Source organism: Sus scrofa, chromosome 3 (genome assembly GCF_054392235.1).
Source record: "Sus scrofa isolate SSC_HxYL_T2T_F1_AM1 chromosome 3, Sscrofa_HxYL_maternal_Yorkshire_Landrace_v2.0, whole genome shotgun sequence".
In the NCBI taxonomy this organism is placed as follows: Eukaryota; Metazoa; Chordata; class Mammalia; order Artiodactyla; family Suidae; genus Sus; species Sus scrofa.
In genome coordinates, this window is record NC_139385.1 from 1,502,080 (window position 1) to 1,529,746 (window position 27,667).

A 27,667-nucleotide genomic window follows, 5' to 3' on the forward strand; every position below is an offset into this window, starting at 1 on the left:
AGGAGCCCCACTTCCAGCCAAGGCTCCTAGGGCCCCTCCTCAGGCAAGGGGTTAAGAAAGCACGCCGCCCGAGACGCAGGTGGAAGTGCCGAGCCTGCTGAGAAGAGGCCTGGTCCGCTGGCGTCAACGGCTGGGCGGGGTGTGCACGCTCAGAGGCGGAGCTGAGCACGCGGATCAGGGATGGAGAGCAAAAGCATCCACCCAGGCTCCCGCCACCCGGGCTCGCTCTGACGGGGTTCAGCAGGACTCTGCCGCCCTGGGATGGCCCGCAACTGCCAGGGCAGTGCTTCCCGGGATCCCCGAGAGCCCTTCCAGCAGGTCGCTGGCCTGAGGGTGGTCCTGGGGCCCCTCAAACCTGGACGTGAGGGCACTCGCCTGCGCCAGCCCCTAACTCGCAGCAGCCGTAAAGGAAACATCAAGGTGCCAGCTCCATGTGGATGGAAGAGCTGTGCTGGGCAGGACGGGCGTTTGAAGCGCTTACCCTCGGAGCCAAGCGGGGCAAGGCGATGGCAGGTGTGAGCACGACGGTGCACAAAGCGCCCCTGGAAAAATGCGCCTAGCCTGGCAGCCCAGTCACCTGCGGGAAGGGCGCCAGGCCAGAAGGCGTCCTGCGTGCTGAGCCCGCGAGCACGTGGCCCGTTCGAGCAAGCTCCTCCAGAGCCCCCGGATCTGAAATGCCGGGTGTCCCCACTCAGCTCCCCTAGCCCGAGGCGTCAGCATTTGTGCTCAAAGATGCCTGTCCTGCCCACCAACAGAAGTGGCAACAGGGGAAGCTCAAAACACAACCTTCAGAAATCAAAGTGCCATGTGCAAATCTGCTGAAAATCCGCCCCTCTCAAGTGTGATTAACCTGATACATCTCCCGCCACGTCTGACACCTGTTACACAAAACCAGACTGGGGTGCTCAGGGGGGAGGCCAATTCTCCTGCCCCCGGGGCTCCTATTGGCTTCTCACCGCTGCTCCGCCAAATCCCACAAGGCCCCACCCGCCAACGCTCCCCTCACCCAGGGTCCCGCCACGTCCGCCAGTGGCCCAGCCCTCTGGAGGTGAGCTCTGCTCAGGACAGCCTCGGCCTCCCTCCACTTCACTTATAAGACGGAAAATACCAGGGCGCAGGAAGGACCGGCTCGGATCCGCTGCTCACCAGCACCACTCGGCCCCACATAGAACCTCACCCAAAGCAGGAACTCGGTCCAAGCCCGCTTTGGGATCATGGGCAAACTCCCCTTCATTCAAACTGCCACTAACTTGCACGTGCAGATAAGTGGAAGCATGGAAACGGATAAATCAGGCAATAAGACCCACCCGTACCATTTCTGGTCCAGCCGCTTCAACGCTGAAGCTACACAGGACTCTTTGTTTAAAAGAAGTACGGGAGTTCTCACTGTGGCTCAGTCGGTCCCTGCAGAGGTTTGGGTTCCATCCCCAGCCAAAGACGCGGGTTAAAGTATCCGGCACTGAAGTTGCTGCTGTGGGGCAGCGGAAACAAATCCGACTAGGATCCATGAGGTCACCGGTTCGATCCCTGGCCTCGTTCAGTGGGTTAAGGATCCGGTGTTGCTGTGAGCTGTGGTATAGGTCGCAGACAAGGCTCAGATCTGGTGTTGCTGTTGCTGTGGCTGTGGCGTAGGCCGGCAGCTACAGCTCCAACTAGACCCCTAGCCTGAGAACTTCCATATGGCACAGGCACGGCCCTAGAAAGAAAAAAAAAAAAAAAAGGATCCAGCATTGACACAGCAGTGGTGCAGATGGCAGCTGCAGCTGGGATTCATTCCCTGGCCCAGGAACTTCCATATGCCATGGGTGTGGCCTTAAGATAAAGGAAAGGAAAAGAAAGACGAGACCGAGAGTTCCCTGGTGGTCTAGCAGTAGAACTCGGCACTTCCACCATGCGGCCAGGGGTTCAATCCCCGGCCTGGGAGCTGAGACTCCACATCAAGCCGCTGCACAATGCAGCCAAAAAGAAAAAAGAAGCACTCAGCTATCTCTGAAAGCTATTTTTTAAGATGGCATTATAAAAGCTCTTTAGTTAATTAGAAAAAAAGGTTTTTAATGACCCCTCTCAGCCGTCTTTTTAAAATATCCGTTTAACTGAAAACGCCCCCTCAAGCCTCCTATGTGAGTTTGAAACTCTCCACCACCATAAGGCTGGGGACATTAAAATCACACCAAGTCCTCAAGAGCAAATTAAAACAAAGAACAGACCACGAGCCCCTTCCCTTGGGCAGCTCCAGCTAGGCCTTCACGAGGGCAAGAAGGCGCCTGTGCCTCCATCTACCAGCCCCGAGACTGGACGGAGGACGGGCCCACGCCCTGGTCAGCACCCATGGAAAGGCAGGTGCCGAACTGAACGCCTGCTGCCCAGCTAGTTCTGAAAACTGTCACAAACGTGTGACACGTCACACAGCAGAAAACCCCTTCCCCGTCACTGTAACTGCGACAGGGCGACCCAGGGAGGGGCCCGCCGTGGTCCTCAGAGGTCATCCTGCTCAAATGCTGGGCTCCCGAGACAGGGCGTTCCCCAAGTGGCAGAGGCCAGAAAGAGCAGGGACGAGAGCCAGAAGCAAGGCTCGGTGCCCACCAGGCCCAGGATCTGGGAGTCTCGGCGGCAGCGGCCGTCTCTGAACAAGCTCAAGGCAGAAACGCACTCTTGGGCCGCAGCCTCGGGCAGGTCCCAGGGGCTGGGCTTCCTCTGAACTCTCCCCAGGGACATCCCAAGAGCTGACCTGGCACCCAAAGGGACGCACGGCAAGCGGCCAGTGAGCGCCTCTGCCTGTCCCAGAGCCGGCAGCTCCCCGCACCTCCCTGCGGGCACTGGGCTCAGGCTGAGGCCAAACCACGCAGCAGCTCCCTGAGGGGCAGAACGGGTGGGTCCCGAGACGTGGGGTGACCAGCCCCTGAGAGGGCTCTGAGGGGTGGGGGAGGCAGGGTGTGGCCACTGTAACAGCCTTTCTAGGAGAAAACGCCAACCCCCCAGAGTCATCACTGCTGTGCTCCCGGGCGATGTCACCCAGGAGGGCTTCCTCCCCGCTCGGCCTCCCCCCCCACCCCGCCGCACTTCCTCTGAAACGCACGCTTTACCCGAGACGAGCGTGACCTCAACTCCGCACAGGGCGCCGACAAGTGTCCCCATCTCGCTCGGAGGTCCCGCCAGCCCTTCCCAACCAACCCTTCACACCGACTTCAGGCAACCGCTGTGCCGGGTGGTTCTGGGAGTTTCCAAGGTTTTTCTCTGGCCTTAGGACTCTTTTCCTGACCCAGAACAATTTTAAATGTCAGGAGCTTCCTTTCTTCCACTGACTTCCTTGACGGGAACTCGTCTGAAAGCCAGTCTTGCTGTTTTCTTAGGCACATCCTCGCCTGGCGCCAGAGCTCCCGCTCCCGAGACGTGGCACCCGGCCTGCATGGCACTCAGGACGAGCAGCAGCCCGAGGCACCTGTCCTGACCCTGTGGCCACGGGGCCAGGGGTCACCACATGCGGAGGACCCTCCGTGACACCCTGGGGGGCTCGCGTGAGCACGTGCCCTCCCGGGTGGGCACCAGGGTCAGCAACGCACCGTCGCGAGGTGGCTCTCAGCCCACAGACACTGGGTCGTGCGAAGAACCTCCCACCACTGCCGGGACTGCCAGGAGGCTCCCGGCCAGTAAGGCGGCCACCTGGACCAGAGTGACAGGACCAGCGCTCCATCTCGGACGCCTCCCACCCTCCGCTCCGCGTGTGCACACAGGGGCCCCTCTGCCCTCGACGGAGCCAACCCACGCCTTTGCTGAGCTGGAAGGAGAACATGCGAGGAAGAGATGCTCTCCAGGTACTTCCTCCTCCGAGCAGAGCAGAGGGAACGGTTCCCAAACGTCTCTCCAGCATCTTCTGCTCCCTGAGCAAGGGTGGGAAAAGAACAGGAAAGAAGAGTCTGCCAGGAACTCCTGTGCCCGTCTCTCCCCCAAGCCCTCTTCCCCGGCCCCAGGGGGCTCGGTGGTTTGTGCCAAAGCAACAGCAGCAGCAGTAGCAACAGCAGCGGTGGGAGCCCCCGGCAGGTGTCCTGCTCTCCCCCCAGTGCCCTCCTCTGCTCTTGCCAGTCGGCTGAGCCTTCACAGCTTCAGGGCCAAGGCCACCCCCAACGTGAGCCAAACCGCGGCCTGGGCAACAGCCTGCTCTCAAACCCCGAGGCCTCAACCAATGAGAGCTGGCCACCCAGCACTCCAGACGCCCAGTATCCCCGAGAGCAGAAAAGCTGAGCACGCTCCCTCTGAGCCGCCACATCAGCCGAGGTCTGGAGCAGATGGTCTTCAACAGACGAGACATTCAGCGAGGGTCGGGAACGCCGGGCGCAAACTGCGGGCCGCTCTCCCTGCCACACGCCAGCAGCAGGCATGGGGCCCTCCCCCAGCCGTGGGCTCTCAGGCGCCCGGACTGCAGGCACTAGAGCACCAGCCTGGGCACAGCCCCGGGCTGCAGACAGACCGTGACGGCCCCATGAGCCAAGGAGGAGCACCAGGCCTCCCCGCAAGGTCCCCACGTGGCGGGGGCTGCCCACCCCCCTGCCGGGATTGCTGTACACGTGACCGTCTGAGGGGCCGAGAAGGGACCGTTCCTCCTCCTCCTGCCTGGCCACAGTGCCTTAACAAGCAAGCCTCGACACATCAGCACTCGCAGGAATCCCAGAGGGTCACTCGGGCTGCTCGCCCATCACCACAGCACGCCCAGGGGCCCTGTGACACTAAGATGAGGGCGGACGGTCAGCAGGACAGGCCAGGGCCCACTCCTGGGCGCGCTCAGGAGCACAGAGCGCTTTACGACAGCTTGAGGGCTCACAACGCCACGGCAAAGGGGACAGAGAGCTCTCCCAGGCCACTGGTGACAAATCCCCCACGGCACCAACCATCAGAAAGACGCAAGGGCAGCTGCTGCCACTGACCAGAGCTCTCTCTGCCCAAGGCCGAGGGTCTCAGGGGAGCTACCCACTCATGCCAACCACCACCCAGTGTCCCTGACAGGCCAAGAGGAGGAAGAGCACGACGTCCAGAGCAGTGCCTCCGGGTTGGCCTCTGCCACACGCAGACTGACCTGACGCCAACACCGTGGCGGCCACCCCAGCTCCACCACCACGACTCCTGGGCACCACCCTGGCTGGTCCCAGCTCTCCTGCACCTGGGACAGCGCCCTCTCACCGGGCCTCCTTCCTCCCCGTGCTCAGGACTCCCACCTGCCAAGGCACACTTCCTGCAGAGACCCCACGGCAACAACCGAGACTGCGCTGCTGCGGCTGGCACACAGCAGGTCTGGCACGCAGCAGGTCTGGGGGTGTCTGCTTCACCAGCACGAGCCCAGGCGGTGTGTCAGAGCTGCAGCATGTGCAGCAGCGCGGCCCCAACAAACGCCTCGGCATGCAGCTCCCAAGACGCAGAGTGAAAACAGTACTTGTGACTGCAGGGGGTCAGGACCCGCGCCAGGACGGCAGTGGGACGTCTGGAAGGAGAAGAGGGACCTGCGCCAGGACAGCAGTGGGACGTCCGGAAGGAGAAGAGGGACCTGCGCCAGGACGGCAGTGGACGTCGGGAAGGAAGGCTGGAGGGACCTGCACCAGGACGGCAGTGGGACGTCCGGAAGGAGAAGAGGGACCTGCACCAGGACGGCAGTGGGACGTCGGAAGGAGAAGAGGGACCTGCACCAGGACGGCAGTGGGACGTCCGGAAGGAGAAGAGGGACCTGCACCAGGACGGCAGTGGGACGTCCGGAAGGAGAAGAGGGACCCGCGCCAGGACAGCAGTGGGTGTCGGGAAGGAGAGGAGGGACCTGCGCCAGGACGGCAGTGGACGTCGGGAAGGAAGGCTGGAGGGAGCTGCCACCCTGCGGCCCCCTGCTGACTGGCCTGTTGTTTAACTGATCCTGTCACCTCCCTGCCATCCTCCTGCACCTGCTTCCCTTGAGGGAACTCAGCAGAAAGGGCCAGCCTTAAACACTGCCTGCTTCAGGGGCACAAGAGCCCCTCACCGCCAACAAAGGCCAGGGCACCCCTGGCCTCCAGCTTGTCCTGAGCCATGGCCCAGGCAGCCAGCCACCACGAGAAGCAAGCGTCAGGCCTTGGAAGGAGCGGATGTGGGTGCTGACTGACCCTGGACTCGGGGTCCCTGCTCCGCCCTTGAGAGAACTGAGGCAAAGAGGGGCAGCTTCCAACCCAAACGCCCGGGGCCTTGAGGAAGGGTCACCCCAGGTGACCCGGGTAACACTGGACAGGCCTTTCCTCATGGCCTCCGGGCTGGCCTCCGAGGCCGGCAGGGGGGAAGCCCAGGCCCCAGTACCGACTGAAATTCCACCCCCGCGGTTTCCTGCAGGCCTCCGAAGGCCATGGCAGCTGCTGGAGAAACCCCCAAGCCTGGGCAGGCCCGCGGGGGCTGCTCCAGGGGAAGCCACCCCAGCTCCCTCCTCCCCTCCTCACAAGACCCTCCCCGCTCTGCCTGGGCACTGGGGACGTGGGCGCCTGCAAGAGAGGAGGCCGGGGCACTGCAAGCAACTGCCACGTCTGAGTCCACCAGGGGACACCAGAGCTGCCTCCTGCTCTGAGTCCCCTGGGATCCGGCATAGCTCATTTGTCCAAATGCTTTCACAACCCAGCTTTAGATTTTTTTTTTTTATTGAATTTAAAAGGAGATACGGATGAACCCTATCTACAAACCTGGGAGAAGAGCCCCCAAAAGTGCTTCAAGAGCCAAGGGAGCAGCACAGAAGTACAGCCAGTCACGCTGGGATCCGCTCTTCCGAGTGCCTGGCTGCTGCGCCCCACAGAGCACGGGCGGGGACGAGGCCCTCGAAGATGTGGTAGTTTCTTCTGGAAAGCATTTTCCTTTTACATTCCCTACAGTGCTGCAGAGCCTACAGCCCCGTGGCCCACGCTGGCCACACCGACTCAGAGGGCTCGGGGCTGTGCCTGGCGGGGTCTCCGCCAGAGCTTCCCAGCCTGCCCAAAGCCACCTGCAACCAAGCAGCTTCTTTTCCCACTGGGGCAGAGCAAGCCTGTCAAGGACATGGCTCCGTCCACACCTCGCTGCACAAATCCAGCAGGCAGAGGCCAGTCGACACTGCTGCCAGCTCACAGCTGAAAGCTCACTGGGGAGCAGGAGACATGCAGGGCTGCTCCCCTGAGGCCCAGACAGGCCTGGAGCTGCAGGAATGACTGCTGTCAACAAGCGCTCTGCTACACCTGTTCTCTGCCTCCCACGGGACATGGTGTGAATAAGGCCGGGGCTCTGTCACCACAGCCACGCAAGCCAAAGGAGGCCCCAGCCAGACCACAGCAAACCACCAATACACCAAACAAGGCCGCGGGAGGCCATCTCTCAGTCGCTGTTGACAAGTGTTAGGGTGAAGGATGACCCATACAGAAAACCCAACTCCCAAGGCAGAGAGAAGTGGGGGACGCAGCCACCCACAGCGAGGAAACACGGGGACCACCGCTGCTGGCCCCCACAGGGACATAACACTCACACATGCCCGGACGGTCAAACCCTTCTCCCGTGCCCCGTCCCTCCTAAGAAAACCAACCAAGACCAAGTAAAAGGACCGAGACGCCCCACAGTCCAGCCACCCTCCCAAGCACTCACTGCGCTTCCTGTATTGATCAACCCAACACCCAGGTAATTAGAAATCTCCAACACGGTCACCCGGGTAATAAAAGTGTCCAGACTGGTCAATAAGAGCCTTCTGTGGAAGGAAATTATGCACTCCCCCCCGCTGTCCTCCTAATTGGCCTCACACATCAGGGGACGCTCGTCCCCAAGACGTGTCGTCTGGCCGGCCTACAAATCAGCACTTGTGCTTCCCAACCCTCACTCCAGATGATGGCTCAGCAGCTCGGGGGCGCAGCTGCCGGGCGTCAGAGCCAGCCAAACCCACCTGCCTGGCAGCCCCCCGCAAGCCTGCAGCTCCACCACACCCGCACACACGCACGCTGACAGGTAGCAGGCCCTCCCAGCCTGACGGAAACCGGGCCAGATCCAGGCACAAAGGGACAGCGCAGGAGGCAAAGCCCAGCGGCAGCGCTGTCCCGAGCCGTTCCTGAGGCCCCCCAACAGGAATCGCTAGAGACGCTTTCCAAAGCCCAGCCACAGCAGATTCCTGCCCTCACCACACTGGGAGCTCACTCCGAGTTTCTGCTCAAACCTTGGGAAGCACGCGGCCCAAAGCAGGTGAAGGAGCTCACGCTGTGACAGAAATGTCACGGGCAGGCTTCCCGAGGGCGATTCCGTCCCACGTGTATCTTTTAAGGTTAAAAAAAATCTGAGAATGTATCCAACCGAAACAACACTGCCCACTACCTGGCAAGAACCCACTGGGAACAAGGGAGACATCCGCCGGCGGAGACCGAAGTAAATCAGAATTCGTCGGAGTTCCCGTCGTGGCGCAGTGGTTAACGAATCCGACTAGGAACCATGAGGTTGCAGGTTCAGTCCCTGGCCTTGCTCCGTGGGTTGACGATCCAGCGTTGCCGTGAGCTGTGGGGTGGGCCGGTGGCTACAGCTCCGATTCAACCCCTAGCCTGGGACCCTCCACATGCCATGGGAGCGGCCCAAAAAATGGCAAAAAAAAAAAAAGAATTTGTCCACACACCGGACACTGCAGAGGCCCAGCAATGACTCAGGAGGCCTTGCTCATCGGCGCAGAAACACGGTCAGAAGTTGAGCGGGAAGAGCGAGTCCGCAGGGACGGAGCACAGAGCGGGACACGAAGGGGGCTTTTCTCTTTCTTTAATCTTGTATCTCAGACACGGACATGCCCACGTGCCCTCCACATCCCGGGTCATCACTTCACGACACTGAGTCACCTCGTCATCGTGCTGCACCCCGACACTCTGACGTTACCGGGCTGCTCACTGCGCGCACCTCAATACAAGCGGAAGGAAAACGTAGGTACATGTGACATTTCCAAGAAGACAGACAAGAACTGACCCGCCAGTGCCCAGCAAGGCAGCCCGGGGGTGAGAGCGGTCCACCCGCTGCCCACCCTGTTCTCTGAGAAGGGCACCCAGGCATAACGGGAGCATGGGGCGCCAGCCGAGCAGCTGCAACCCAGGGCCCGGCAGCTGCGACCCAGGGCCGGGCAGCTGCGACCCAGGGCCAGGCAACGGCCGGGAGGGGAGGGACGAAGAGCACCTGCGCTTTGCAGCTCCCTACCTGGCCGAGCTTGGGGTCCCCAGGAAACGGCCTGGCCTCCCGTAGCGCCTCTCCCACGGCACCTGCCCCGAGCCCGCAGGACCCAGGCTGGGCCCGGCTGCCCACAGGCCTTAGTCAAGCTCCAGAAGCGGGTTCTTTCCCAAAACAAAGGCTTTCAAAAGCATCCCCACCCACTCGCGCGTCAGTCCCAGCCACCCCGCGGCCTTCTCCCCTCCCAGGTCCTCACTGCCCACGGACCGGGGGGACCAAGCTGTGATTTGCATACACCTGGCGGCTGCGACAGGGACAGTCGCACTGCGTCAGGGCCCCCAGTCCGTCACGAGACAACCCAGGGCCTCAGGAGCCACCCGTCCGCCTTCTGTTACGCCAGGTCAGCTGTGGCTGCGTTAAAATTCCCGGTAAAGGGCGGTGGAGCGTGACCTCCAGGAGCGGCCTCCTCTGGCTCAGCCTGGCTCGTGCGTCCCCACACAGCACTCGCCACCTCCCGCTGCTGGCTGAGCAGTGGTGCCCGGGGGGATGTGCCCCCTGACCCAACCACATGAGGGCCACGTGAGCTGGTCCACGGCAGGGCCTATGCAGAGGGCCGCAGACAGCACTCACACGCCCGTCTGGGAGGTCACCCGTGCCCACCTCTCTGGGCTCAGGCTCCGGGGTGCAAGAGCGGGGCCGAACCGCCCGCACAGACAGCTGCCTGGCGGTCTCCTGGGGGCTGTGCCGTGGCCCCCGTGCTGGTCTCCTGGGTCGGGGGGGGGGGTGTCCCACTTGGTCCGCCCTCTCCCCTGGTGTCAGACGCCCCCAGGCACCTTCCATGTCCTATTCACCACTCACAGCTGCTTCTGCAAAGGTCATCTGCTCAAAGTCTCTCACCCGCTTTTTTAAGTTTGGTCATTTTGTCAATTTGAAAGAATGACAGAATTCTTTCTACACTCTGAATAGAAGTCCTCAGTCAGACGCACGCATTGTAAACATTTTCTCCTAGTCTATGACAAGCCTTATTTTCTTAATTGTGTGTCTTGAAAGCAAGAGTTTTTAATTTCAATGAAGTCTAACTTGCCTATGTTTTCATCAGTGGTTCATGCTTTTCTCGTCCTAAGACCTCTCTGCCAAACGCAGCTTCTAGGAGTTCCCGTCGCGGCTCAGCAGGTTAAGGACCCGATGTTGCCTCCCTGAGGACACAGGCTTGATCTCTGGCCTCCATCAGCGGGTTGAGGATCTGGCATTGCCACAAGCTGTGGCACAGGTCACAGATGTGGCTTGGATCTGGCTGGCATTGCTGTGGCTGTGACGTGGGCCTCAGCTGCAGCTCCGATTCGACCCCGAGCCCAGGAACTGTCATATGCTGCAGGTATAGCCATAGAGTGTTTTGGGGTTTTTCTTAATTTTAAAAAATATAAAAAAATTAAAAAAAACAGGAGTTCCCATCGTGGCGCAGTGGTTAACGAATCCGACTAGGAACCACGAGGTTGCGGGTTCGGTCCCTGCCCTTGCTCAGTGGGTTGAGGATCCGGCGTTGCCGTGAGCTGTGGTGTAGGTTGCAGACGCGGCTCGGATCCCGCGTTGCTGTGGCTCTGGCGTAGGCCGGTGGCTACAGCTCCGATTCAACCCCTAGCCTGGGAACCTCCATATGCCGCGGGAGCGGCCCAAGAAATAGCAACAACAACAACAAAAAGACAAAAAGACAAAAAGACCAAAAAAAAAAAAAAATTTAAAAAAACAAACTCAAGCTTCCAGAGGTTTGCTTTTCCATTTAAACCTGTGCCCCACTGAGCGGATTTCTTGGACAACAGAAGGCGTCTCCACCCATCTGTACAGCTATCCTGTCGTCTCAGCACATTTGTTCAAAGATTCTCTCCCACGGAATTATCTGGTCACCTTCGACCAAAATCAATGGACTCTCTATTCTTGGATTCTTCCGGAACTTTCCATCCTGCTCCACTGATTCCAACGTCTGTCCTCACACCCCGGCCACCCCATCTCCATTAACGCCATGGACGGCGTGCTCGCATTCCGCTTGTCTGGCAGCAAAGGACCCCTCAGCCCAACCGGCTTCCCTATAGGTTTGACCTGGTTGCCCCGCCAGCCAAGTCGCCCCCCACCTGCCCCATTATCTCTGGGTCCTCTGTCCTCTGGTATCTCTGTGGTTGCTGTCCTACTATGTGGACTCCTCTCTGCTCCTAACCTCTGTGAGGCCAGAGAGCCCTCTGAGAAGCTGCAAGAAGCCACGGCCTGTCCACAGAGGAGAGCCCGTGCAGGGCACGTTGGGTCTAAAACACCAGATGCTCAGAGACCCCAAGGGCTTAAGGATCTGGAAGAGGCTGGCCAACAACAACGCAGGCGTGGGACCGCCAAGTGGCCGGGTGGCCGCCCAAAGGCAGACAAGACCTGTCAGACCACAGACCCTCCTCTCAGGGAGGCACCAAGTCCCCAGCAGTGGGCCAGCAGGGGTCGCGGGCCACAGGCCTGAACCGGGAAATCCAAACGGACCTCAGAGCAGCTGCCAAGGTCCCAGGGAGCCAGATCACCAAGGGGGGGTGTGCCACCTAGTGGTGGCAGCTCTCAGAAACCCATGGAGACAAGGGACAATGGCCAGAGCCTGGGGTGGGAACAGGCCCCAAATGAGCCTTGACCTAAACAGCTAACAGACTGAAGCCCACCGAGCCACGCCAAAATGTTCTCCCAGCCCCTAGAACCTCCACTTCCAGGGCAACAGCTGGACCCCAACATCTGCTGTGAGTTGGAGCTGGCTGTTCACATGTGGGGGGCGTGGGCCCCTGAACAAGCATGCAAAAACCTCACGTCCACAAGCACCCATTCACAAATGTGTGTCTTTGTGAGGACAAAGCATAACTTCCATCAGATTCTCACTCAGAGAGAGACACATGATCCTGTGGCGAGAAACCAAAGTTCCAGAAAACCCTCCCATTACTGACATGCAAACTGAGGCCTAAAGAGCCCCCACAACGCATGGGCGCTAAGCTGGGGCCAGGCAGATGTCCAGCCACCGTTTAGCAGGGTCTGAGGCAGCCCCCATCACCCCGCTGCAGTGAACTCCGTGAGGCTGAAAAAAGGTGCCCCTCTGCTCCTGGCAGAGCCACCTCCTCCCGCCAGGCTGTGCTCCCCTGCGCCCCGCCTACCACACCGGCCCACTGGCACGAGCCCCCCTCTCCGTCTCGCGTCCCCCCGCGGAGCCCCTGTTCCCCCACACTCACACTCCTGCGACGTGCCCCCCCCCCCCATTTCTCTCTCTGCTCAGGAATCTCTAATAACTGCCCCAACCCGGCCAAAAAGCTATCCAAGCTGCCCACCGTACTCCCGGTCAGGCCGAAACTCACGTCCAGTGTTGGAGAGACCGACCCGCCAGGCTGGGTCCAGCCCAGGAGTCTGTATCTGAACCACGTTCCGCGGGGGCCTCTGCGGACGGCCACACTCATGCCACGAGTCCGTGACCACGTCCCCGCCCCGACTGCCACACGACGCACACGCCAATGAAGTGGAGCCCAGATGCCAGAGGTGAAGGCCCGCCCCCAAGGCCCTAGCGGGGACAGGCAAGGCGACACAGAGGAGCTGGCCCCCAGAAGGGGCCCAGGCACAACCACGCCGAGCGCCTGAAGGAAAACCTCCTCACGGGCCCCAGGAGCCAAGCCCGCTCCGCTGCCTCCCACGCTGCACGGCTCCGCGGGGTCCAGGCTCGGGCGCCGAAGCCCACCAGCACGGGGAGGAAAGCGCTGCGGCCCGACCCCCAGGCAGGGAAAGCGGCCAGAGCAGTGTGCCAACGCCAGGAGCAGCACCCTCGCTGGAGGGAGAGCGGACCAGGCTCCAGCCTCTACCACGCCTCTGTTTGCGGACCAGAACCCGTGCCGCTCCTCTCCTGCCCAGCCCCAAACCGGAGGCGGGCACCGGCACGCACCCCCCCACCCCCCGCCCCACTGCCTGAGCTCTGGATCACCCCGCCTCCGCCAAGGCCTGGGACCACCCCAGAAACCCCTTCCCAGGATGCATGACCCACCCCAGCTGAAAAACTGTGTTCGCCCACATGCCAGCCATGCGGCGGGGGAGGGGGTGGGGGGGTCAGCTCTGGAAGTGGAGCCAAGGGGGCTCCAGGAGCAACAGCACCTTCCATCCTGCCCACAGAACTGATCTTTGTGCCGTCGGGCCAGACAGCAGCCGGCTGTGCACAGGCCCCGCTGGCCCGAGGTCGAGCCTCTGAGGCACACGCTGGGCGTTCAGAGAGCCCGGCAGCTGCTCCGATCAGGCACGAGCGGGCCTCTGATCCCCCGCACAAGAAGGAAGTCACAGTCTGACGAGTCTCCCTGGGGGCAGGAGGGAAGCGTCCCCCTGAGTTCCGAAGCCCAGCGAACACGAGGAAGATGAAACATTCGGGCCCCGCTCCCACCGTGAGTCTGGGCCCTGCAGGGGAGATCAAGAGGAAACAGCAGCCTGGCCTGTTCTCTGAGACTCAGGGAGGCAGAAACAAAAGGAAGGGGCCCTTTCCAGTGACAAGCACCTGGGTCCCTAAGGCCGAGCGAACAGGCACAGGCTCCCGAACAGCAGTCCATGGCGTGATTACAGCACTGCCCTCTAAAGAGGGTTCGCAACCTTGGCCCAGTTTCCAAGAGCAGCAGGGAAGACACAGGAGAAGCCACAGCCTTCGTGTCACACAAGCAGATAAAACACAAGGCTCTTTCAGCACCACAGGCCCCAGGCCTCGGGGGCCAAGGACGCATCCAGAACCATCTGTCTTCAGGCCCCCACCCCCACCCCCGACAGGAGCGGCTAGGCAGAGTCAGGCTGCAGGGCGCCCAGGGCCGTCAGGGGCAGCGAGCAAGGCTGGAGAAAGGCGGCAGCCCCAGAAGGGTGCGCGGCAGAACCGCTGGGCCGGGGCGGAGGGAGAGGCCCGTGCACCTGCCCAGGCTGCCCGGCCGTCGGCGGCCCGTCCTGCCGCTCACCTGCTGCCGGAGCTCGACAGACACGCTGAAGGGGCCTGACGGGGAAAAGTCCTCCTATGCCGTCTCCCTTCTCCGCCCCTCAAAACCCAGTTCCGCTCCACTGTTAACAACCAACTAAAAGAAAGGCCTTTCCCCCAAAGCAATTCCTTCCTCACACAAACCAGGAAGGGTTCTTTAGGAAAGACCAACAACACAGGGCCAACACCTGCCAACGCTCTGCTGAAAACAGCCCCAACTCCGGGGTCGAGTCTCTCATTAAACCCCCACGCCTACTGGCGCGGCCTCTGCTGGAGGGAATCGGGGTTCCTTCTGCAAAGGTGCCGACTGTGTGGAGAGGATGGGGGGGGCCCAAGGCCCGGTGCCCCCGCCTACCTGATGCTCAAGCCCGTGGTCTGGCCCAGCCTCTCCCAGCTCTGCAGCTTCGTCAGCAGCCTCTGCAAACACACGGAGGGAGAACACTCAGGGCACTGCGCCCCAGCACCTCGGCACAAGGGCCCCGCACCGCCCCGTCCGCCCCCACCCCCAACCGCCCCCGCCACGCACCTCAACACCCAGAGAATCACACAAAACGGAGAGCGGCTACGCGCCTTCGGAACAGCCTGCCCTGCTCTCGAGCTAAAAGGCACCAGGTCTGCTCCCAGCTGCTGAGGCCACACTGCGGGCTTAACACCTCATTCAGCCTGGCCCCGTGACTCCCAGGTTCCCAGCAGGCTACACGGACTGCGGGCTGGGGAGGGGGGCCTGGGGCACATGCGGGGCAGGGCCTCAGCCAAATCCCCCCAACACACACACACACACACACACACACACACACACACACACACACACACACACTGGGCTGGGGTCCCCCCCACCCCCCGCCCCCGTGGCTCAGAGGCACGGGAGGCAGCGGTGGCACCCCCGCCCCCAGCCTGGCATCCCCAGAGCTGTTCCACGCTGACCCCCACCCCGTGTGCGAGTCTCTCTCCCGGCTCACAGCGCAGGCTATGAGCACAAGGCCCCCGGGCCCTGTCAGCCTCGCGCCCTTCCTCTCCCCACCCGCACCCAGTGCTGGCGACCACGCACTCATTCAGCCACGTGAGGACTTCCTGGAGCCCGAGCATGTGCCTGCATGAGCCTGGTTAATAATCGTATTACTGCAGCCAAGGCTCAGTCAGTACTTTATAAAAATTCATTTAATTCTCACAGCCCTACGGGACACGCTGTTGTTCCTCATTGCGTAGGCACACAGAGAGGTTAAGTAACTTGCCAGGGTCACACAGCCAGCGAGTGCACATGGCAGGACTTAAAACCAGGCAGGATGACGCCAGATGAACAATCTTAACCTACTTCAAGATAAATTATGTCCAGAAAAAGACCACTCAGCTCGAGAATTGTCTTTTCAGGTTAAGTCCTACGTGAGCCAGCGCCTGAGAGGGCTGTGTGCTCTGGTCCCTGCCTGAAGCTGCCACGACCCCACTAGGCAGGGCAGCTGACAAGCCCCCAGCCAGACTGGAACCAACGGGAAGTGATCACAGGGTCTACGCCGGGCAGAGTAGACTGAGGTTCAGAGGGTGGCCGGAGGGAAGCGGGGGGCCTGGAGCCCCCCACACCCGGTCGCCCTCTGCCCAGCAAGAATCAGTGCTGCCGTCCACGGCCACCTCTGCGCGGTCCCACCAAAGGCCACGGGGAGAGAACACTCAGCCCATGTGGGTGGGAGCAAGGCCTGCCTCAGCGTCACACACGCCCCTCCGACTCAGCATCTGCCTGAGTGTCCCAGTGCTACCAAAACGAGTTACCACCAACTCAGCGGCTCAGAGCCACACAAGTTCACCGTCTTAGAGTTCCACAGTCAGACGCCCAGAGACGCCCCGCGGGGCGAGGCCAAGCTTTCACAGGCCACGTCCTCCTGAAGGCGCTGCGAAGAACCTATGTCCTGGCTCCTTCCAGCTTCCAGAAGTGCCCACGTCCCCCAGCTCGTGGCCCTTCCTCCATCTTCCATGCCACCAAGAGCCGCAAACCAAGCCCCCCCCCACGCGGCTCTGACCTCCTGTGACCACACTGGCCGGCCTACATGACCCAGAGGCCAGCAGTCAGCACTTCAGATCCCGTGTCCACAGTTGTGGGGTCTGGATGTGGCCTTCTTCAGGGGCACTGCCCTGCTCACCACCCCAGCCCACCAGCTTCCATGTTTTAACTGACCAGCTGGAAGGGAGGACTAGGACAGCCGGGGTCCTCTCACCACACGGAGGACACCGGGCAGGGACCAGCCCACCTCATTCTCCAGCTCCAGGTTCACGAGGTTCTCCTGCAGCTTCTCCTGCCGCCCCAGCCTCCGCTGCAGCCCCTCCAGCTCCTCCCGGAGCAGCCCGCTGGCCTCTCGAGTCTCCCTGGCGGGGCCGGAAACAAAGTCACTACACAGCCTGGCAGCCCGGGGACGAGCGCAGGAGCCTGGAGCAGGCCCGGGGGGTGGGGGGGATCAACCGCAGGAGGCCCCCAGCCCCAGCCCCAGCCCCAGCCCTCACCGCAGGCAGGCGTTCTCCTCCCGCAGCTGCCGCAGCTCCCGCTCCATCGTGGGCAGCCGCACCAGCTCCGACCGCATGCTCCTCACTATCGCAGCGTCCTGTTCCTGCAGGGACAGCTTCTGCTCCAAATCCTGAGCAAGGGCAGGACAGAGAGGACCAGTCACAGACGCCAAAAGGCCCGGGTCCGCGGCAACCTCCACGGCCCTGGACCCAGCAGCCTGCCCTGCCACATCAGGTGTACCTCTGTGTAGCAACCTCAGTGGGTGCCTTCAGGGTGGCCCCATGGGGCCTCGCGGCTGGCATCAGGCAGGGTGCTGCAGTGCCCAACACCCATCTGGCACAAGGACCCGCAGCCCCTGCCGTGCTGGCTCTGCTCGCTGCTCCCACGGCACAGCGTGATGACCGAGTCCCTGCTCGGTGAGAACAGCCTCTCCCTTACAACACCTAGCCCCCAGGGACACGGAGAGACGCATGAGAGACAGTCACGGAACATGCTAGGAGCACGAGACCAGGAGCAAATCAGGCAGTTGTTCAACAAACACTAGAAGCCCGGCTCTGCGCCAGGTACTGGGTCAAGAGGCGGGGACACCTGACACAGAGGTGGATGAGGTCTCGGCAGGAAGAGCACAGTCTGGGCTGTGCCGGCAGGTAACACTGAGAGGAGGGCCAGGGCAGGAGAGGGGACAGGTGTGATGTGTGAGGGCCGGGAGGAGACGGGGCGCTGCCCCCACAGAGGACAGCAGCAAGAGCCCAGATGCCACTGAGCACGCCCCCAGCTCAGAACCCCCCACGGGGCCTGACGAGGAGCACGGCTGCACAGCTGGGGGCAGGGAGGGAGACGACAGAGGCACGTGGCTGTGGCCCTGAGGCAATGGGCAGTGGCAGGGTGCCCCCGTGAGGCAGCACGGCCTGGACCCCAGAGTCAGGAAGACCTGCTGAGACCCAGCACAGTCACACGCCAGCCGGGCAGCACGGGCGGGTTCTCACCCGCCGACCCTACGTCATCGTGCTCCCAGCGGCCACGTCTACCTGCTACTCTGCGCGTCTGACAGTGATCTCCACCCGTAAAATATGAGCTTCTCGGGAGCAGAAGCACCCCCTATCCACAGTGGCACCCTGGCACCTAGCACAGGGCCTGGCACACAGGGAGACAACCAGCAGTGCCCACGGCTACCACGGACACAGGCCCCCACAGGGCCCAGACGCCACTGTGCACACCCCCGGGCAGAAGGGCCGAGGCCAGCACTGTGACATCCACGGGGCACGGCCAGGGACTGAGAGGGAGCCACCCACCTTGATCCTCTGCTCTTGGTCTGCCCTCGCGTCCTGGCTGGCCTGGAGTTCCTGAACCTTCTGCTGGGCTTCCTGCCATTTCCTAGGACGAGAAACATACATCAGGCCCAGCAACAGGCATGCAGTAAAGCCAGCAGCTGCCTCACTCGAGAAGCTCTGCCTGCAGGCGGCTCTCGGCCCGAGTCTCAGGGCAGGAGGGTCCCGGCCAGCCGAGCGCCCCGCAGTTCTCCCCCCCGAGCGCTCTGGCCCTGGAGCAGCCAAAGCCAAAGACCCGCTCACGACCGAGCCCCCATCTCCGCAGAGTGGTCAGAACTCAAGACAATACCTGCTTCCTCGGGAGAGCGCTGTCCCCGCCCACAGGGCAGGCAGGCCCGCCACGCTTCCGGGTCTCTGCTCCTGTGCTCCCTCCCTGGACCGAGCTTTCCCACCCGCGCCCCGAGCACATCCTACCCAGTCCTCAAAACCCAGCTCACAACCTCCCCGCTGAGAGCGCCCTCCGAGCAGACACCCCATCTCTGGAGGAGGCAAGGAATGACGCCCCTTTCTTGGTCTTGAAACATTCCCAAGGCCACTCTGCTCTGGCACCTACTGTCCTGGTGTCCAGCAGCCTGTGGACGGGGAGGACAGCACATGAAGGACACTGCAGAGCCTCAGAGCTGCAGTGACACACACTCATGGTCATGGACACCGGTGCTCAGGCCACAGGGGGCGCAGGCCAGCAGGCCTGGCCCTTCCACGTGGTTTCCAAGTGGACCTCCAGCTTACACGCGCCCCAGCAGGCTGCAGGCTGACTGTACCCGCGTGGACCGGCGGCCAGGCCCACCTGGCAAAGCGGCAGAGACCGCAGCCCCGGGCAGTGGCCCGCCCGACTCCCACTCACTTGTGCTGGAGGTCCAGCTGCTCCTTCAGCTCCTGCTTCTCGGACTCCAGGCGCTTCACCTGCATCTCCTGGTTCATCGCGCTCCACTGCAGCTCCGAGAGCCTCCCCTTCAGCGCGCTGATGGTCTGCAGGCAAAGCGAGCCACACAGGAGCCGCTCACCAAGGCGCCCGAGCGAGGCTGGTGAGCCTCCCACACACAAGCAGGTGGGACCACCGCCCTCACAACAGTCTGTGCCCTGCAGTCCCACTCCCTGCGGGCAAGGCCAGAGCCGGTGCCCCCTTCAGAACCCGTGTCGGGGCAGACCAGACTCCACCCCTCAACCCTGCCGGGCAGGCAGACGGGAGAGACGGGGTCGCAGGGAGGGCAGCTCAGGAGCCAGAAGACTGCAGGCCAACATGGGCCCAGGCATCACACCGGCAGCCTCCACGCCCACACCCCACGTCGTCCCTTCCCAGCGAGCGTCCACACAGGCCCACGTCCTGCCAGCTCGGGCCGGCGGTCCACAGCGAGCTCCGCGCAGCCCTGCCCCGGCACCCGCTGTCTCCCGGCCTGGGACGCCTCCTCCGACCACCCCCCCAACAGCAGGCCACACTCCAGCTCCGCAGGAGCGCTACCTGTGAACCAGGCCAGGAGCCCCCCAGGATGTCGCAAGTGGGGGACAGAGGCTGCCCTAAGAGCGACACCCCCAAGGCCACACAGAACAAAGGGAGCTTCGAGACGGGCGAGGGCCCTAGAGACAAGCACGCCCAGGCTGGCAGTGGTGGCAGGGAGGGCAGAGGGCGGCCAGCCGGCCCAGAGCACGGCCTCCAAGCCGGCGAGCCCCTGGACGCTGGGGCACAGACCTCGGCCTGTGTTCGGACCCCACCCTCCCGAGACCACCTCCTGGTGCTGGGACTCCGCATGGGGCTCTCCTGTGGCCAGAGAGCACACCACCAGCAGGAAACGCCGGCCACTAGGGGACAGCAGCTCAAAGTGACCACAGGTCCACATCAGCCTCCGAGAGCTGCAAGCTAGACGACAAGCCCCAGGCTGAGGACCAGACAACAGACCTGCAAACTCACCGCAGAGACAGCGACACTCGCAGGGGCGGGGGGAGCTCTGCCAGCAAGGAGGCACCGCGTGCCCCTCTGCCCAACCCGGGGCCGTTTAAAGGCATCAGCGCTGCCCACCCCCTGGCCCCAGGGAGGCTGAGGGGCTGTCCTGTCCTGCCCCCTCACCAACCCGCACAGTTTCCTTGATGACAACAGTGACTGTCGAGCTGGGAATCAAAAACGCAGACACTAAAACACATTTAGCGACACACACATCCCTCAAGAGGCCTTCCTGAGTCACTCGGAGCACACGCGCTGTGCTCCACGCAGGGCTCAGACAGCCCGGCCCAGGAGGACGAGGCTGCGGGGGGGCCAGCCATCCTCAGGCTGACCTCGCAGAGTGCGAGCCTCTGAACCAGGGCACCGCGGAGGGAGCACAGGTGGCGGGCGGGGGCCACAACCTAGACCCAGGGGCCAGGGACGGCTCCTCAGAGGGGTGAAGAGGACGAGGAGCAGCACGGGGCCTCCATCCACGCTGGCCACACGGCACGCCCGTCGGCGTCTGCGCTGTAACCCCCCCCACCGCCCCTCTGCCCGACGCGGCCTCCCCTCCCCTGTGGCCCCGGCACCTGCCCGCGAGCCCACCTGCCATGGAGCACAAGCGGCAGGCACGCTCCAAGGGCAGGAGGGCTGTCTAAAGGCTGATCATGGCTCCTCTCCCGCCAGCACCCACGTCAGAGGACAGATGCAGGGACAACGTGAACGCCACCCAGAGCCGCCAAGGCAGGAGGCCCCGGGGGGCCCACTTCTGAAGAGCGACCCAGGAGACAAAGCCTCATGGAGAGAGATGCCAAGGATCCCAGGGCCCCGACTCCCGACAGCAGCGCTTCACCCTCTGTCCTGGCGCACCTGTGAGACTCCGAGCAGCGCAGCAAAGCGACAGGGAGGGCCGAGGAGTCCCATCTCTACCAGCACCAATCCTGGGCTCTTTCCAAAATGCACACAACCCGGCCATTTCCATTGTGGCTCAGCAGAAACGAACTCGACTAGCACCCGTGAGGACGTGGGTTCGATCCCTGGCCTTGCTCACTGGGTTAAGGATCCAGCACTGCCATGAGCTGAGGTGTGGGTCGCAGACGCAGCCTGGATCCCACACTGCTGTGCCTGTGGTGCAGCTGGCAGGCACAGCTTCATTTCAACCCCTAGCCCAGGAACCTCCATATGCCGCAGGTGCAGCCCCAAAAAGCAAAATAAAATAAAATTCATACAATTTTGACTTGGTAGAAGCAGTAAGGACCACAGGTCACCTACGCTCTGGTTCCAGATGTTCTCAGATGCGAACGCACCTTCCTAATAATGCAGGAAATGCAAACCCAGGGGCACCTACTTATATGTCCTGGAAGGGAAAAACCCACGAGAATCTCTAGAAAACACCACCATCTGTGACAGGTGAGGTTCCGGTGAAACCAGCATCCTCAGCAACGCCTACCGCTGCGCCCCAGCACCTGGCGGCAAAAGCCATCGAGAGAATTCAAACTGGTGCTTCCGTGACCCTCTTCCTAGGGACTTGTCCAAATAAAGTAACTCAGCAGAAACAAAAGGGATGAACCCATGCACCATCTATGCGCCTATAAAAGGGGGTGTCTATTAAAAAATTCTTCGAAAACGACAAAAAAACGGATTGGTCAAGCACTGAAAGTCACAATCACAAAGACAAAGATGTGTTCGCCTCACTCTCTGGAAACCACAGAATGGAAAACCTGTATCTTCGCCACGATCACAGCTATGCAAAAAACGCAGGCACGCGAGGGGGAAGCAGAATCGAGCACTGACGCTCCCTCGGGGCGGGCCGGAGCAGCGGGCCCGGGGGCGGGCACACCCGCGGGGGTTGGGTCGCAGCCGCTCACCTCGCCGGCTTCGGCCAGGCTGTCCTCCTCCTCCCGCAGCTTCCTGCTGGCCGCGTCCAGGCTCTGCTGGCACAGCCGGTAGCGCTCCAGCTGCTCCTTCATCTTCTCCTCCGCCTCGGCCTCCCGCTCCTGCAGCTGCCGAATGCGCGTCAGGAGCTCCTGGTTGCGGTCCACCTCGCGCTGCCAAGAGGACGGGCCGGTGAGAGGGAGTCGGAGCAGGGAGAGCCCACCCCACCCGCTCCGCCCTCAGGACAGGACTGAGCCCACAGAGGAGCCGCCAGTAAGCCAGCAGCCAAGGCCGCAGCTGACCTCGGGACCCCCTCCGAGGCGCGTGTGCTTGGCCACAGCAACACACCACCACGGCTCACACCAGCACCACTCCCGCTGTCACCGACCACTGGTGACGGTGGCCCTCCGCAGGGAGGCGTCGAGGACAGAAATCCCACTCAGATGCCACCTTGGGAAGAGGCCTCTGAGCTCGGCAGCTCGAGCAGCGTTCTGCATGCACGTGGGCTCCCCGCTACAAGTCTGCCACCCCCGGCGAGCAGACAACTCAGCAGGGACAGGTGGGGTCGTGAGTCTGCAGAGAGGGGCACCTGCCCCTGGGCCCCCCTCTCCCACACACCTTCAGAGCTGCCCCGCACTGGACCGGGGGAGGGGAGTGCGGTTTGCGCTGGTAAGGAAGGCACAGAACCCGACATATCACCCGGGTGACCCCTGGGGCCAAAGGGTCTACTGTCGGCCACTGAGTTCACCCTCAGCCCAGAAGCAAAGGGACGACAAGTGGGAGCCAGAGTCCTGGGGTAAAGGCAGCAGGTCCTGGTACGTGGAGCCTGAACTCTGCTGACTTCTCAGCAGGAAGCTGGGCTGCAGAGGCTCCCACCAAGGACTGCCAGGTGCTGGCAGGGCCTGCCTCACTCAGCCAGGGTGCACACAGGCCTCTCCAGGCCCAACACCCAGGAGGGGCCCAACACAAGCGCTGGCAGGGCCACGGTCTCCGGCTGATCCGGGTTCCAGGGACTGAGGAGCTGCAAGTACAGCCTCCAAGCAACTAGGAACCCTCGAGGCCAAGGGTCCTGCCACAACCTGGGAGCAAGGTGCTGTGGCTGTGCGGGGACCTGGTCAGCACATCACAGGGCAGGATGCAGCCTCTCTGCTTGGGCCGCCAGTGCCAAGTGCGCACGGGGCGGTGCAGGCAGGTCCCCAGACTCTGGATACCAAAGTCTCACCATCCAATAGGTATTTCCAGGCAGAAAGGCTGAGACCCCACCCAGCTGCCCTCTCCACACACCACCCAACTGGCAGACACTGAAAACGCAGCGCAGGGACCCCAGACTCAAGGGACAACGGGAAAACCGCTGGTGCACCAGTCCCAGGGGCGTCTTCAGCCATGTCCGTGGCGGGAGAGGCCTCTCACAGAGAGGCCCAAGTTCAGCCAGGGGCCCCAGGACCAACCCTGGGGATTTTTCCCCGACAAAGACTGTCAGTGACCCTGTAGCGACCCCTCCCTCACCACGTTATCTCAGCACCAGCAAGTCCACAGCCTGCTCTGGACACTGGAGACACAGAGCAGTCAGGGCAGGCCGTGTCCCCACAGGACGCAGGACCCAGGGAAAGTGCAACAGCTCCACACCCACAGCAGTGCTGCCCACACCACAATTCCCACAGGCTGCCGGCCCTGGGGCCGCCCCCCCACCCCTAATGAGGGCACCTCAGTACCTGCGAGAGTCACACAGTCTCTCCTTCCCCACCCCGCACGGGCTCCCCCAGGACGGTCCCTCCTAGGGCCACCCAGACGCCAGCAAAAGCCCAGCTCAGAGAGGAAGCCCACCTGGAGCAGCACCAGGGCCAACGTCCAGGTGGCACTACCCAGCTGCAGGCCGAGTCTCTGGGCTACTAAGTCCCCACAACAGCCCACATTCAGGGACCCGCACACCGGGTGTGAACGCGTCCAAAGAGTAGCACACCCTCCAAGACAGTTGTTCTGAGCAGGACGAAGAAAGCGTGTGAACGTGCCATGTGAGGCAAGAACAGGGCCAGACTCCCCGGATCCACCCTCAGGGAAGCACAGGGGCCAGAAACGGTCTGGTCCCACGCGCTGCCGGAGACTTGGCAGCATTTCCACAACTCATCAGCACCTACTGAGAAACCCTGGCAACGTGCAGGTTTTCACCACAGCAAAGGAAGCACAGAATGTACGCACTGAGTAAAAACCCAGCATCTCCTCTGGGTAACGGGGAGTTGTGCCTTCCTGGCCTGCCCTGGGTAAGCCAAGGGCAACGTGAAGCAGCCCCTGAGATGGGGGCTCTTTGCTCTGAGACCCTATAACCACTTGAACAAAACCTGGCCTCAACCCGAGACCCTCACACAACCCAGTGACTTGCTAAGCCTGTCACCCCCAAGCCACGGGGCATCTCTTTCTGGCAGACCTGCATCCCAGTGCTCGTGGGGAGAGAAGGCAACTGGGCAGCCAGTGCAGAGGAACACCCACCAGCACCTCCGGGGGCGGACATGCGGGGCAGCCACCCCTTGGCTGCCCTCCCCGGGACGCAGAGCACACCTGAGTCCGACCCACTTCAGCAGGTGGCCTGAGAAGGCTGGCCCTGGGACCTGGAGGCAGAGCGTCTGCGCTCCCGGCTGGCGGGGCTCTTGCTTCCCAGGGTCCCGCAGGCACCGTGCACAACCCCCTTGCTCGGGGCTGGCCCGCCTGAACCCACCTCGTAGCTCCTGGCGCTGGTACTGGCCGCCCGCTCCAGCTCCACTCGAGCCCTCTTGTGACTCAGCTCCATCTGCATCTTCTCCCGCTCCACCTGGATGAGGTGGGACTTCGAACGGATCTGCTCTGCTCGCTCCTCCAGCTGACCAGGTCACACGCAAAAGAAAGACAGGGCTTCAGTAGCTGCATCAAACAGGCGACGGCTCCCTCACCACTCTCTCCCTGAGCACCTGCCCCAGCAGGGCCCAGGTTCAGCCGTGGGGAAGAGGAACACTGGCCCGAGGTGGGAAGTGGGTGCGGGAGGCAGCAAGCTAAGAGGAGGTGACAAGGGACAGAAGAGGAAGGTGTGTTTTCAGATGACTGCGTCTGGGCTTGTTTTAGAAAAGCAGGTGTGCTTTTCCTACGCTCTGTGACAAACCACCACCGACGCAGCAGCTTAAACCCCCACGTACCGGCTGTGGGCTCTCTGGGTCGGGAAGCCTGGCCCTCGCAGACCAGGGTCTCGAGAGGCCACAATCCACGCAGTCAGCAGGCAGTGTCCTCTGGAGCCTCCTCCACACTTGCATGTCCCGACCGACGGGCAGGCCTCAGTGCCCGTCGGCGCCCAGAGGCCACCCCCACCTCCCGCCACGTGGCCCTTGCCACTTCCGAGGCCAACAAGGGAGACCTCCCCTGCCTCTCCTGCTCCGCATCTCTGACCTCTCTCTGATCTCTGGACCCAGAATTAAAGACTCATCTCTGACGTCCATCTGTCTGAGTCTTGGACTCAGAAGTAAAAGATCGGCCTGCCTGGGTCAGGCCCACCTAGGAACTCTCCCCACCTTAAGGTCAACTGAGCTGAGATGTCAACTACAACGGCAAGATCCCGCAGCCACAACACCGAGTTGGTGTTTGATTAAGTGGAAGAAACTGCAGTCCACCAGGGCCGGCCATTGGGGGCCATCAGAGACGTCTGCCTCCCACAGGGGGACCGAAGCCTTGAAGGGCCTCACAAGACACAGCAAACAGCATCACAGAATCGCGGACTGCAAGGGCCTTTTCTTCAGGTGGGCGAGAGCCCAACCGCTCCAGGAATGGCCTACAGTCCATCCAGCAGCACAACAGCTGCTGGGCACTTAACAGAAATGCAGAAGCTCAGGCTGTGCCACAGATAACCAATCAGACCCTTCCTTTGCAAAGAGGCACATTCACGAGAACATACAATGGAGAAAAGACAGCCTGTTCAATAAGAGGTGTTGGGAAAACTGGACAGCCACGTGGAGAAGAATGAAGTCAGAACACTCCTTGGCACCATACCTAAAACAGGCACATTCAAGTCCAAGAAGCACTGGACCATAGAACATCGTTCTCGTTTCAATCGGGGACACGTGGCAATGTCTGGAGACACTGCTGATTGCGGGGCCTCAGCAAGGCTCGGGTACCACACTCCCTTCCCTGGGTGGAGCTGGTGATCCCTGCGCCAACGGGCACGGACCCCACGACTCTCTGGAACCTCAAGTCCTTCAGGAGACCTGAGCCTCTACAGCTGTGTCTACAGTGAGCATCACCGAGAGCTTGGAATAAAGTGAAACAGGCCTAAAATCAGAGTGAAGCTGTCAAAATCACCCCCTGGTGGACTGAAGCCGAGACGTGCCAACGGCCTCCACAGGCTGAGACAGGACATGGCCCATCCCTCACTCGCTGCCCTGCCCTCCCTGCCAGGCTGACGGAGAGCCTTGCGCGTGTCACACCGTCAAGGGAGCCAGCAGCTGGCTGGACAGCTCCTAGGTCACGTCCGCATGCAGTCTGGGATTTTCTTCCTCAACTCAATGAATCGGCTGGCTTTCCAGTCCGACCTTTAGTGTCTGTAAGCGTGTTAATGTGAGTCCAGTGGTGAACACCAGACCCGCTCCGGGGGTGCTGTTATTTCAGGCTTCTGAGCCAGACAGCTCCTGAACCATGGCCATTAGCTAGCCTCCAAAACAATGAATAGCCATGCTGGAGACTGGGAGGTGGCCAGCTGGCCTCCAGGCTTCGAAACACCAACCCCCTCGACTATGAGGAACGTGAACCAGTCCTACGCGGGGCAGGGGCCTTGCCTAGAGGCCCCGAGCCGGACACGGACCACTCGGCTGAACCATCTGGAACGTGAACCAGTCCTACCCGGGGCAGGGGCCTTGCCTAGAGGCCCCGAGCGGACACGGACCACTCACCTGCATGCTCTGCTGGTACTGCATCTGCAGAGAACCTTGCGCAGGGGTGGACACGTCCAGTCCAGACCCTCCCTCCACTCGCTGAGAGATGAAGCTGTTCAAGGACCTCAGGGTGGAGAGGACGGTGGTGTTTTCGCCCAGGTCTTCCATGGCCACCTCCCTCTGGAGGAAAACAAGGGACGGGTCACGGGGAGCCTTTCCACGCACCATCGGCTCTGGCAGCTGCCCAGTCAGGGGCGCCTTCAGGGAGCCCCACACCCTGATGCGCTCTCAGAGCCCTTAACACATTCCAGGGTCCGTGAGCACCGTCTTCCAGGTTAAGGGGGAGTACATGCTGCCAATTTCTCAGAGAAGAACGGAGGCATAAAAAGACAACGTGCCAGCAAGCTGCTGACCAGCAGAGCGCTGACGAGCACACCAGCTGGAAAGACAGACGGCCCTCAGGACAGGGTGTCCAGCCGTCAGGGTGTCCAGCTGGGCACCTCCCAGATGAGCACTGACAGAAAGCCTAGCTTCTGGGAATCAGAAGCAAAGAACACAGGAGTCCCTGCTGTGGCTCAGACGTAACAAACCCGACTAGAATCCACGAGGACACAGGTTCAACCTCGGCCTCGCTCAGTGAATTAAGGATCCAGCACTGCCATGAGCAACAGTGTAGGTCACAGCTGCAGCTTGGATCCTGCGTTGCTGTGGCTGTGCTGTGGGCCGGAGCTGCAGCTCCGACGAGACCCCTCACCTGGGAACCTCCATATGCTGCGGGAGCGGCCCTGCAAAGACAAAAAATAAAAAGCACACGACAGTGGCAATCAGGAGGGCACCCCCGCAATGCTAATTACAGGTTAGCAATGACATTAATGGGTGTCTCGACCACCTTCAGCCAGGCACCAGAAAGAAGCCTATCTGACATCCACTGAGCACCGGGATGCCCTGAGCCTGTTTCCGCATCTGTGAACCGAGGCGCCCACCTTTAAAGCTGTGAGGATCACCAGGTCCAAAAAAGTCTCCAAATGGCAGATGGTACGGCTA

At 61.9% G+C, this 27,667-nt stretch overlaps 1 protein-coding gene across 7 annotated transcripts in view; it reads right to left on the minus strand.

Annotated features, from left to right (window-relative positions):
- Positions 1-27,667, minus strand: part of MAD1L1 (mitotic arrest deficient 1 like 1) — a 309,825-nt gene that overhangs the window by 280,382 nt on the left and 1,776 nt on the right. For all 7 annotated transcript variants that reach the window (XR_014839941.1, XR_014839939.1, XR_014839942.1 and 4 more), the window contains exons 2-9: positions 26,642-26,803; positions 24,451-24,591; positions 21,734-21,913; positions 18,795-18,919; positions 17,915-17,996; positions 16,622-16,752; positions 16,372-16,486; positions 14,490-14,551 (exon numbers count right to left, since the gene is read on the minus strand). Coding sequence is in view for 4 of the 7 variants with exons in the window: in XM_085016334.1 (XP_084872460.1) it covers positions 14,490-14,551; positions 16,372-16,486; positions 16,622-16,752; positions 17,915-17,996; positions 18,795-18,919; positions 21,734-21,913; positions 24,451-24,591; positions 26,642-26,791 (986 nt within the window). In the remaining 3 variants the exon portion in view is untranslated. The remainder of the gene's footprint in view (positions 1-14,489; positions 14,552-16,371; positions 16,487-16,621; positions 16,753-17,914; positions 17,997-18,794; positions 18,920-21,733; positions 21,914-24,450; positions 24,592-26,641; positions 26,804-27,667) is intronic.